Source organism: Podospora bellae-mahoneyi, chromosome 5 (assembly GCF_035222275.1).
Source record: "Podospora bellae-mahoneyi strain CBS 112042 chromosome 5, whole genome shotgun sequence".
Classification (NCBI taxonomy): domain Eukaryota; kingdom Fungi; phylum Ascomycota; class Sordariomycetes; order Sordariales; family Podosporaceae; genus Podospora; species Podospora bellae-mahoneyi.
The window spans coordinates 3135060-3148083 of record NC_085884.1 but is presented as its reverse complement, the minus strand read 5'-3'; the positions used below and the strand labels follow the sequence as shown (position 1 = coordinate 3148083).

The 13024-nt window shown below is 50.3% G+C and overlaps 2 protein-coding genes across 2 annotated transcripts; one reads left to right on the top strand and one right to left on the bottom strand.

Annotated features, from left to right (window-relative positions):
- Positions 1-850: 850 nt before the first annotated feature.
- On the bottom strand, positions 851-3188 carry QC761_0083510 (uncharacterized protein; the record flags this gene model as incomplete). Its single annotated transcript, XM_062872883.1, has 2 exons — positions 851-2518; positions 2568-3188. 2 exons carry the CDS (start codon positions 3186-3188, stop codon positions 851-853), a joined length of 2289 nt encoding a protein of 762 aa, XP_062731314.1.
- An 8060-nt stretch (positions 3189-11248) lies between these two features.
- On the top strand, positions 11249-11638 carry QC761_507840 (uncharacterized protein; the record flags this gene model as incomplete). Its single annotated transcript, XM_062879997.1, has 1 exon — positions 11249-11638. One exon carries the CDS (start codon positions 11249-11251, stop codon positions 11636-11638), a length of 390 nt encoding a protein of 129 aa, XP_062731313.1.
- Positions 11639-13024: the final 1386 nt, after the last annotated feature.

Genomic DNA, 13024 nt, shown 5'->3' with positions numbered 1-13024 from the left:
GCCCAAGGAAATCCAAGGGGACAAAGATGATAGGCAGAAGATGCAAGCGGATCACCTTTCCAGAGATAGTGAGGACGCCAGGTATAAAGACCCGATAGGTCTTCCAGTTCTGTCCTCCCTTTTTCTCCATCATCCTCATCCCCATCCCCATCCTCATCTTGCCATCATATCATTGACATTTAATCCCTTCTTAACTCTTCCTCCATCAGCCCACACACCACCTCAACCAAGCACTGCCAAAATGCAGCTCACCAGTGCCATCATCACCATCTTCACCGTCCTTGCCAGCACCGGCTTGGCTATCAACGTCTCCCACGACCTGGCCGAGACGTTCAGAAGCAGCTGCAACTCGCTTTCTGCCTTGAACAAGCTCAAGATGTCAAAGCGTGCGGATACCGATATCATGAAGCGCGCCTGCCGCTGGGACAGCTGCAACAATTGCCATGACCAAGAGCCTATTTGCCAGGTCTGCAATAGCCCCGATGGGAACTTTGCTGCCCGCACCACTTGGCAAGTTTAACTTTTTTTTGCGTTCTCATAATCCAGCTCAATTCCTAACACGTTGGGACTAGCTTGGGCTTTTGCGAGGCCAATTGCTGGTAGCTGATGGTGTTTATTGGAGTTATCTCTGCTCTCGAACACTTGCCATGGGAAGGAGCTTGATATACACTCATTGTCCGGATCGCAATGTTTGTGAGAGGAATTTGAAGGGTTTTCAAATGGCTGTATGGGAGAAACGAAAATGAGATATTGGTATCATGTTACACCTGAGTGCCTAGTATTTCTAATGTCAATACCTCGCTCAAACGATAAAAGCCCCTCGCCTACCTAGGCTTGCGCACAGGCGCTCCTAAATGTTGTCAAAGTAGAATCCATCAAAAAAGTCATTCGAGAACCTCTTCTTCAAATCCTTCAGCGTCCAGCCATGCTTCTTTCCAATCTCAGCCAGCAACCCCTTGAACTCCTCTTTTTCCACCCGGTAATCCTCTTCCTTCATCTTCTCCACCCACGGCCTCCCATCAACCTTGATCTCATGCCACTGTTTCGCCCAATGTGGCCTTGTGTTGATCCTCTTACCGTCTTTATCTCGATAGGACAGCCACTTCCCAATCACCTCCTCAGCATACGGCACCCACATATCCCTCGCCGCCTCCAGCGTCAATACCTCAATCGCACATGTCCCCAACGTGTTCCCCTTCTGCGGAGCCATAACGATGTCACTGCCTCCCATAATCCTCATTTCAAGCGGCATCCGCTGTGGACATCCCTTGGTGCTATGCTCGTAGCAGCTGTGAATCGCATCCCACCACGCCTTCCTCACAACCCCATAATCCGGCTTTGTCGGATCTGCCTCCGACGACTGAAGAGGAATCTCAACTTCCACGTCCAGCACTCTGACATTCTGAATCCCCCTCTGGAAATGCAGCGCATTCGGTAGGTACGTCTTCACTGGCTCATCCCACGCTGGCAGAGCAAACATTGCCGCTCTTGAAATCAACGTCACCGCCGCCTCGTCTAGATGGAGCGTCTTGATCAGCTCATTTAGCACCGTCGCGTTCTGGAGCACATTCATTGTGAACTGGCTGATGAACATGAAGAATGTCTGGATATTCGAGGGGTAGTCCTCTATTCCGGAGGGATCGGAGGTTGTGTCCCAGCAGTTGACCCAGCAGAGATCTGAATACGGAAACCAGAACCACTCAGTGTAATACCCATTGGTAGCTACCTCCTCGAACTTTGCAATATCGGCTGCTCTCTGCTCGGGAGTCCAGTCTGCAAGTCTCAACGCGGGAGGGATGTCGTCAGGTCTCATGTCATCAGGTGGTGGGATAGCTCGCAAAACGGGGATCTTCTCCGGCTTCATGAGGGCATAGCTCATGGGCTCAAACTCGAGGGTGAGATGCGTGATCACGCCCATGAGACCGAAACATCCCGCTGCTGCCCGGAGAAGTCGAGGATCGTCGACGACTTGGAGTTTCCCGTTGCAGTCGACGTACTCGACCTTGCGGACAAGATCGCTGAGGGTTTGGTGTCGCCTTCCGGCGCCGTGACAGATGGGTGCATTGGTCCCACCGATGGTCATCTCGACCATGATGACGTTCAAGGGGTAGGAGTACTTGTTGTTTTTGACGCACCAGCGACGGAGTTGCTCGTTGGTTGTGCTGGCGCCAATTCGCACAAGAGCATTGCCCTTGACGCGCGGGGCGCCGGAGACGACTTCAAGGGTTTGAAGTTCGTTCTTGTGGAGGAGCCATTCAGGGAGGACCTTGGACAGGGCAGTAAAATTGGGAATCTTGGTTGCCTCAGCAAGGGAGAGCAATGAGATGGTGATTTGCCCTTGGCGACCGAAGATGGGTGCCCACGAATGACGAAAACCGGCGCAGCGGACGGACATGTCGTGGTCGCGAGCGTACTTGACGATGCGCTGGACGCCGGCGACGGAGTCGGGGATGCAGGTGTATTGCGGCGTGTAATCGACCACGAGGCCCCAGTTCTGGAACGGGGCATCTTTGTAGACCTGTCCTCTGGTTAGGTCCAGTCTTCTGATTTAGACGGGGGTGACTTACAATGACGTTATGCTCATCCTCATGGTCCAGAAGCATGTCCTTCAACTTGTGAGCAAAGGCATGAAAGAGGCCGTCCTTGTGCTTGAGCCAGTCAAGGGTGCTGCTCCCGCTGAGACCGGCAACGTCGACTTGCGTGGGGAATTGACCGTTGAGATGAGTACCATTGGTACCATTAGTGCCATTAGTATTAGGCGGGAAGCCCAGAGCTTGGACTCCGCTAGAAGAGACCTGAAGACAAGGGACACCGGTGAGGTGTTGAAGGTGGTCACGGACACCAAGACTGACACACATGTCGAAGCCATCTGAGACATCTTCAAGTGACTTGTCATCGGCAACAAACTTTTCGACACGGTCTCTTTCGTCCGAGGTGAGACGATCAAGGCATTGCTGATAGGCAAAGTCGTGCTCGGACTCACGGAATACGCGAAGGAGCCGCTTGTGAAAGTCGGTGGACTCGACTGTGACGTCTGGGCTGAGGTAATCGTTCAAAAGTGTCCGGAGACCAGGCAGCTTCTTGCGAATATCGTCGTTGTGGGAGAGACCATCAGCGATGAGACCAATCCGCTCATCGACGTTATGGTCCCAGCAGCTGCTTCCCGGATGGTGAGTGTGATGGGCCATGTTAGTTGGTGCTAGATGTTACACGTAGATGTAGTCTGGTCGGGGTAAAGTATAGGCTTGCTGTGACGAGTGAAGAGAAGAGCACCGGTAGGCCTGTATCATACCGGAAACTGAGAAAAGCTGTCTCAGACCTTTCGGGAACATGGGCTTAAGTACTCCTTCTGGTTACCATGTTCATCGTCAAAGACACTGTCCTTCGGTCCACCTCCAACCCAACAACAGCCCACCCACCCATACAAATTCTGAGGGATCAGAGTGAGAGAAAGTTTGTCAGCTGTGGCGTCCACAACCATTGGACAAGGAGTGGTACTCAGCATTGACAGGAGCGATAGCCGTCTTGTTACCATTTTCGGCGAGTGCCAGAAGGCTGTGTTCTCGCCAAGAGGTCACAAAGGCCGCCAAATGTCTGATATCTGCGAGAAATGCAGGCATACTTTTGTGGTTGGTGACCTCCACCGAACTTGTTGGGCAAGTGACAGGCTGCTAGCCGTAGGGCTGAGTCGACCCCGGAATTTGTGTGGCCGTTCGTGAACGCTCATTGGCCATCGTCGGGAAAAGGAGCGCTGAGGCTTGCATATGCAGGGTATTGGTGGTGTTGAAACATTCCGCAGTATCTTGTGCAGACGGATAAGCAGCCAGATCACGTACCAGCTACCAATAGCAGTGGGATGATCAGACGCCAACGCAACTGCCGCAAGACAGGACGGGAAACCGACCCTGAATTGTTAGAACATCGGAACGGGGTTCCGTCGCATGTCGCAAAATTTCACCCAGAGGTTTTGTGACTCGGAACGAAATACGGAAAAGTTCGAGTTCGGTATCTTTTTCGGTGAGGAAGGGTGGGTTGCATTCTACCAGATTATCTTCCCACCGTCTGGGTTTTGTCTTGTACTCGGATTTCTGCTATCAATCTATGTGAAGGTGACAACTTTGGCAACTGTGAGTGGTATTTGTATCCTGCTCGAACTACTTAAGCTATGTTGAAAACAGAATCCCTTGCAACTTGTCCTTCTCCTGCAATGCCATAGCAGTGTCCAACTAGCCGGAATCGCTGGTCATCGGGAGGATACGACTGATACGGCCCCCGAGTCCTGGTTTCAATCCCGCACGACGACCCCGCCCCCTCTAGACGCCCCAAGACGAGGCATAGGTAGCATACATCCATGTAACCATCATTAGGATCAATAACTCCATTTAGGCGGAAGATGTAATCGCCCACCTGTATTTTGACAGGACCGAAAGCCGGCATCCAATCTTCCTGCCCTGTGTCAGACTCTGTTGTTACAACCTATTGTAGATGACCTCCCGCCATCATTTCAATAAGATCGCGTCGGACCACTGGCAAACGCGAGCGGCATTTAGTTCGCCAGAACTCGGAGAGACAATACTGCAAACAGGCTGCTTCAGTGATGCCATGTAAGTCGACATCGGGGAACTCGAAAGAGTCAAACGCAGCACTTATCCCAACAGATTGAATCAAGTTCAGGGTTTGTTCGACAGTTGATGAATCTCAGGTGCTTCGCACTTGTACCTTTCGCGTTTGTGCCCGTGCTAAACCTTTCGAGATCTTCCTCCTGTTCGATGCCAACGGTATCATCATCAACGATGCCATGCAAGTCCTCCCCCAACCATCGTGCCATCTAACTTTGTATCTGGTCCTGCATTTGGCTCGTGGCTCGGTCGAAATCTTGCTTCCCACCGGGAAACTTCTCCCTCGTCTCATATATGAACGAATTCACGGTCTTTTCGATGGTATCGTTGTCAGCTTCGGTTCTGGATAGATGAAGAGGGAGATATTGCAGATAGTCTTCGCCAGAGTGCCAGCACTGTTTGCGACCGAACGCCTGACGGCCGGTATCACACAGTGCGAACATTAGTAGGGAGCTGTCGAAGCCTTTTGAGTTCGGAAGGCTCAGGTCGGCAAGCGGATTACCACGCACATCTGGATCGGCCACTCTAGCCGACGTCTTCCCAAAATACCGCCAGTAACTAATATTTCCCGACGATGGTCATCACTCAGGGGGCGATTGGGCGGATGCTCGCATTCCTTTGTCCGTTCCATGTCCAAGTAAGTACTGATAACGCGCTCCACGTTGACATGCACCTCGCTGCCCATTTTACGCGCAACTATTTGGAGAAATAGCTCGTCGCGACCTTCCCGTATGGTCGTCGTAATGGTTGAATGAACCCCCAAGTTAGACGGGACGATAGGCGTCGGTCCCGTTAATAAAGAGCTTATTACCTCTAGCCTTAATCCACCACTACTATCGAGATAGTAAAGTATTTATTTTGCCTATTAAATATACTGTCGATAAGCTCGAAACTAAAGAGACCTTCTAAATAAAGCTCTAAAGTTTTAATTACAGCCGGGAAGATTATACATACCCGCCAGCTCGCACCGATAGTAAAAGAGATTATCTATAGCTTTAAATTTGTTAAGTATATAAGAAATATAAGTCAAAGAAAACTCGTTATCGATAACGTCTTGATTTTTCGTCTCCTAAGTAGGTATAGAAGTTATAGGCCCTTAGTATCTATTATCAATAACGCCTAGATTTTTCGTCGCGTAGAAATATAAAAAATATATTTTAATATATCTAGAGGAAAAAACCTGGAACCGCTACAGAATTACGAACGTTAATAAATAAATTAAATACGCTAACTATTAAAGCTCTTCCAATGATATTCTATAGTCAAAAGCGCCGATATTTCTACTTTAAACTATATTTTATTACTTAGCCCTTACTAATACCGTATTTATTATAAATATATTCCACCAGTCTTAATAGTCCTAACAAAGTCGTCTAAAACTAATTTCAGGCCTACTTAGCTTCGTCTTTAAAATACTCGGAAATTATTTTAAGGATCGCCTAATAGATTTATTTTATTCGATTTAGGAGATACGGACTTAATAGGGCCTATATCCTAATCCGAGACGGCTTAAGCCCGCTCCTTACTTCGAGCGTGAATCGATAAACGGAGGCGAAAACTATAAGGATATTACAATAAGAGACTAAGACTGATTTTGTGTACATCGTCATATATTTTGCAAATTCTAGCTCTAGCTTCCTAGCGAGCCAACCTTGCTATTCAAAGGAATAGTCACTTTTGATACTTTCGTCGACTTCGGGAGGCTTAATTGGCAGATTGAGATACGGTGGTCGGCCGAGCTTCTTCTCGACACAAACTCGAGCTACTTCACCGTCGTGAATCTCAACCATGACTCGGCGATTGGGTCCATCATGGATAACCAGCGACTCCACCGTGACAACATGCCAAATTTCTTTACAATCTAGAGGCCAAGACAACCCCGGAGGAGTGGATCAACACTATATTCGAGCCAAACCACGTTGCTACCAGCAATCCAACAGTGACTCGAAGCAATGGGGTGGAGCGGGACACAACTGAGCCGTTGAGAAATCTCTTCAGCAATGGAGCTTTCAATGAGCCCCGTACTTACCATGCATGGGAAAAGGACCGTGCCAATCTTGTTCTCTTGTTGGTCAAATGGGCCATCGTTCTGTGGGAGTGTGATTGGACCAAAGATATCTGTTGCTCTTGCATTCGGTGTGTGGAAAACGGGATGGGCGAAAATATAGCCATGTCATTGCATACTCATGGCACTTGTCAGTGCCATGAGTCTATGGTTTCGCAGATTCATCAAGATCTGGGATCTCACCAAGGGTTCCAACCCTGCGACCATCCCGATTCCAAGCTCGTTAATCTTGGTTTGACCCTCGCAGAGCTGATGTGCACTACACCCTTTCAAGTCGTGGGCTCCGCACCAGACCCCCCCTATTATCAGAAGTGGAAGGATGGCGCGTGGGTCGGCATCGACGAATCCGTGCTGCTGTGGAATATACATTCAAGGTATTTATCTATCTGGCCTCGAAAGGCTGTTGAGTTCTGCCTCGATGAGACTGTCAAGTGAGAAGGTGGCAACAGGGAAGTGATGGACTTTCATTCCAGTTACGTTGAGAAGGTTATCAAGCCGTAAGTATACATTTTCGCAAACCAATAGACTGTAGCAATTGCCCTGAACTGACAGCATATTTCATAAGGCTTGGAAGATGGCACTCGAACATACACAACGATAGCGACGTCATTCCGCTGGACTCTGGGACTTGGCTAATGGCTGCCTTTGCTCTTCAAAACACACCAAGCAATCCCAGCACTGGTAGTAACTACCAAACAGCTCCAACATTGTCGAATGGGTCAACAGGTTGGCGGGAAAGTGAAATAACAGTCTAGGTAAGGTAGGTTTGTAGACATTAGATTCTGTCTAGGTGCACTTCAATACACTTGCGAGACTCAGAGTGTCTTTCCATGTTCAATTTGAAGAAACCTTTCTTAATTGAGAGGTTGCGGCGTGGGATAGACACTTAGTCAGGCGACAACCATTTTCTTATCCCAACGCTCTTATTAGTTCCCAAATTCTGAAAGTGATCCAAACCAAGCCGAAAGCCCGACTTGATCAATGCCGCACCAGATTCCGTTCGGGCCGCCATCTCACATGGACAAGGGGGTAAGGGGCGCAATTCAGGGGGCGCAGGGCACATTGATCGGTTTCAATGATCAACCTCAATTTGTTCGCCTGACCAAAACCGACACCATCGACTCAGGTAAGGTATCCAGTCGGTTACTGACTACCTACCTACATATTGCTCTCCCAATTGACGTTGCCAGACCTCTGCCATACCTGCAGGTATTGCAGATTGGTTGAACACATTTATATTGGACTGCTGTGTGATAAGGCGGGGAAGGGATTCTTCAGTGTATCCGGAACAACTCACTCAGCATGGGGGCGGTACCACGCGAAAAGAGCTTATGCGACAGACTATATCACGCCATGAAGCCAACGCCGCAGCAAAAGGATATATGTCCAAAGAAAGAACTTGAACGACTCATCACCCAAAGCTCGGTCGCGAAGGAACTCAGGAAATACCATCTCAAGTCTCGGAATTGTACTCAGAAAGCGACAGCCAATCAACGGGCTATGGAGCACAGCTATCAGATATGTCCAACTGGCAACCCACCTCCTCAAAAGACCTTCCGAAAGATCTTTGCTATTCTCGTCAAGATGGAGAAGCCCGGTGCAATCGAGCTGTTCCTCAAGAAGGGGGTTTGTGATGACGATCTACCCTTGATTCAAGAGGGATGGAGCATTCGCCAAAACAGTCAAATAGAACCGCTCGGGTGTTATACCGGATGGACAAGGGTGGATATGAATCACTTTATACAGTCAGGCGATTTTCTCAGCACCCTTCTTCTCACGTGGCGTGGGAAACAGGCCGGTCCAACATTACCAATTTTGTTCGAGCACGATTCTACCGTTTCGAACCCAAGAGCTAGTCGGGAAGGGGGGTTATGAAGAAGTGTTTAAGGTCCAAATATACGATGGACACCACGAGTTTTACAACGATAAGCCCAATGTACGTATGACTCGGCTTTAATAGGAGAGGCAGGGTACTAATGTCACGCTGAATACAGGACGGAACCTCCTTCTTCACAACTAAAAGGCTCTATTCAGAAAAAAGCTTTCGGCAAGAAATAATGATGCCAATGCTCTTGAGGTTGCCACCGCACTCTCACCTAAAGACACTACTCGCAACTTACAAAATACATAGCAAATACCATCTCGTGTTCGAATGGGCAGAGTCCGACCTTGAACAATACTGGAAATCAAATCCCAGGCCTGAACCAAACATCAAAACCCGCCGCTGGCTTGCAAGAGAGTGTATCGGTCTTGCAAGTGGGCTCAAGCGAATCCATAGGCCACACATGGTTGGACGACGAACACGCTTCACCCAGGCTAACCTATTCAGACGTGAACTGGACCTAGCCAAGAAAGGACTACTAAAATCATCCAGAACGAGGCTCAGGCTATCCGGGGCTCCAAAACATCACGGAGACTTGAAGCCAGCAACATCTTAGTTTTTTGTGCCTCAGATAAAGATGGGGAAACCGATAAAACTCTTAGAATATCCGATTTTGGCCTCGCAGGTTTTCCTTTGGTCTCGGACAAACAATCATTGGGGGGAACAATTCGATACGACCCCCCTGAATCAACATTCGAACACCAAGTTAGGAGCTACTCTGACGACATCTGGAGCCTTGGCTGCATCTACCTAGAGTTCATCACCTGGTATATGGGCGGAATCCGCTTGCTCCGCGAGTTCGAAAAGAATCGGAAACACGACGGCGACTATCAAGCTGCGTACTATAACTCGACACGACGCGCCCGAGGGAGCCGCCCATCGTCTTCTCAGCTGCCTTTCCAAGTCAAACCGTCCGTAACCCAGGTTAGCCACCACAAGTCCAGCACTCCGCTTTGACTTTGGAAACCAACACTAAAGACACAGATATAGTTCATACGCGGCTTACACGGCCACCCCAGCTGCACCAACTACATCCACAACCTTTTGAACATGATCGAAAAGGACATGTTGGTTGTTGAGCCGCCAGTCCAGAGCAATGGCGAACTCCCCAAGGATAACCGGCGACGTCTCCGATGCAAAGATATCAACAAAAAGCTTAACAAGTGGTACAAGCAATTGCAAGACGGCAACATACCAGATCAGCATCGACCTTCTTCTTCCATGACGTGGAAAGATGCCCTAACATTGGGCGCCGTGTTCATGCTGATGTTCATGATAGCGTTGGTAACAGGAATCGGTCTGGTACTTTCCCCGCCACCATTCGGCAGATGGGGTCGCCACAACGGATGTTGGGAACCATTGATGTCCAAGAACGGCGCTGTCGAGTTCGATATCATTTCGGCTGGAGGCCTTACTGGGCCTTTCATTGGCGATGGCCGCTGTGGATTCGCGGTCCCGAGCGTTGTGGCCCAAGACTGGTAGCGCGACACGTGGGATGCAGGGGCCAGGAGGGCTGCCCAGAGAAGCTTGGGTATTTCGTCATTTGACGACCGACACGCGACAGCTGTTGAGGAACAGTCAGTGATTGAAAGACGAAATCGTGGAAAGAATACGTCGATTGATTGCATTACTTTCTAACATGTTACGTCGAGGCATTGCAACGGCGAAACCGGGTGAATGGCGTTTTTGGTGACATTCGTTAAGGTACGAGGTCGGGTGGCCGGGCTTATTGTTGCTGAGTGGCTTGGGGGGGGGGGGTTCTTGGGGGGTCAAGTGCGGGGGAAAATGTCAACCGTCTGGCACCCGCCATCCCAATATTGAAACCCCCGAGCCACTGCCAGTTAGATCACCCCTCTTTTCTTCGCTCCTTCTGCAGCTCGAGAAAACTTCTCAGCAGTCGAGAAAAAGCACTGCCGTCCTTCCGTCGTGGCAGCGTCCCACTGACAGTCCTTCACATCTGTGCCCCTGCGTCGCTAGCAGCCTCGGCAGGCTGGACTTGCCCAGAGGGGTCAAGACTGGCTTGGGAACATGCGTCTTTATCTGTGATCGCCAGGGGCACGGAGCACAGTGCGGTGGTGCGGAGCTGCATAAAAATTCCCCCGCGAGGATGGATTAATTGCATGTGGAGAACAGAAGCCAGCCTTCACCATGTTCGGAATGGCGCGGATTGGCCTGCTCCACGCGATGTTCCCGTCACATCGTTTCTTCCGCTTCTCTCGTCTCTCTCTCTCTCTCTCTTCTCTCTTTTCAACCACCCCCAACCCAACCCAACCTCTCGTTCTGGTTTCCGTCCCGTCGACCCCACGACTTTCTCTGATCCGACACATTGGATAAACTGCGACCACGCTGCTGTTCGCTTGCCATTCTTTAATCTCCAGACTGTTCATCCAGTCTTTCCGTCCCTCGACACACCCACCCACAACTACCACCACCACCACGTGAAAGCACCCGATCTGACTTGTCTCACCCGAGCCGAAAAAGCAATCTTCCAGCCGCTGATCCTCGAGCACCCGAAACATTGATCTTTGGCAAAACGCCCCAAACTCGCACGTCAAATCCAACAACTCACCATCTTTACCGAGTCTTCCGAGTACCATCTCGAGTCATACACCTACTTTCCACAAACTCACCAACTGCATACCACTGTACATACCACTGTACATACCACCATCAGCGCACACAATGGGCTTCATCGAGAAAATCCAGGCCAAAATTGAGCTCTTCCGCCTCGAGCAGCGCTACACCCGCAGGCGTCATCGCCGTTCTACTTTTGTTTCCAACGCAATCTACGTTGACGGCGAATACATCTACCAATCCCCCAACTCTACCGGATCTTCATCCAGCACAGCCAGCAGCGCCAACACTAGCAGGTCCAACACCACCACCATCAGCGCCCAGCAAGCCCCAGTCGACGACCCCGTCAAGGCTCAGAAGAAGCTCAACCGGTGGAGTAGCATGCCCGGGTTCGGCTACAACTCCAAGCCTGACGGCATGCCACGCATCGAAAGCATCGCAGAGGCACACGACTGGAGGACCAAGCAGCAGCAACAGAGAAGCAGCTTTGACCGTTGAAGGAGCTGTCCGAACACTATGACGGAATATGACAGCTATTGCAACCCCCCAATATTGTTTTGGGGCAACGCTTACCATGACTGGCTTTCTTCCTCCAAGCCGCTTCTTTTTTACGACAATGACCAAAAGTTTTTTTCTGGCTTTGCTCGGCATATAGACAGGAGCATTATCCTACGACCGGCACTCTTTTCGGTTTGGAGCCCAATCTGCCTTTTTCACATGACCACGATTGCTCACGAACGGAGCTTGGTGTTTTGATGATGAGGGAGGGAGGGGGCATTTAATATCACTGTTTCATGACGTATGGTTGTTGCACTGCGTCCTGGAGCAAAATTGTAATTTAATGAAGAGAAGAGGGAAGTGCCCTTGCTACGCGGCTGGCTGGCGCTGACTGATGAATGTGTTGGGATGGATGGGATGAGTTTGACTGCCTAACTTGTGCATGTATATACGACTGTCGGGGCCACCGTCTGAAGACGGTTGGTTGAGATGTATATATTGGCTATGATGACATTCGCTTTGAACTTGGAGCATGCATGAGTTTTGATGGTCTGTGAGGATGGCGATGACGACTTGGGGCTGCATGGTTTACATCTCTCCTGTCTGGGACGGGATTGCACTCTCCCCGTTGGCAACAGCAGCTGGAGTCGTAACCACTCCATCAACCCCAGAAGAAGTAGTTCTCGTCCGGGGAGTCTGCGTCTTGGTCCGTATCTTCGTTAGGGTCCTTGTTTCGATTGTTTTGATGGATCTTGTGACGATGTAGGGGAGGGTGGAGAAGCCGGGGGGGATATATCTGTGTTTTGCTGTCAACAAATGCTCATCTGTAGAAGGAGAAACTCTCGACTCACTGGCCATTATCGTCGTTCACAGTCCCACCCTGCTGTTGTTGCGGTTGCTGTGGTGGGCGTGTAGCGATGAAACCGGCTACTATCCCCCCTGTGATCATCCCACCGGCGAGGATGATCGCTATTGCGAGGAGGAGAATACGGTGACGGCGCCACCGGGGTTCAGGATTGCCGTTTTGGGGGTATTCAACGGAGGGTGAGGAAGGGGGAGGCGGAGTATAGACAATGACTTCTTTGCCTAGTTGACGCTCTGGGTGGTAGGGGACTAGGAGGTCGAGGGGGCGGACTTCGGGGAGGTCGGAAGAGACGAGGTTATTGTCATCGTCGGGTTTGGGGGTTGGGGGGTTGTGGAAAGCGGTTTTGGGGAGGGGTTTCCAGGGGATTGCCCAGGGGCGGAGGGTTTCCCAGGTTCGGTGGTAGATTGGGAGGATGTTGGGCATTGTTTTGCTGGTGATCAAGGAGGTCAAGGGTGGTGGGATGAGTTCTGGGTGGGGTTGTGGTGGTGTTTATGTCTTGGTGGCATGCTAAGGGGTAGGGG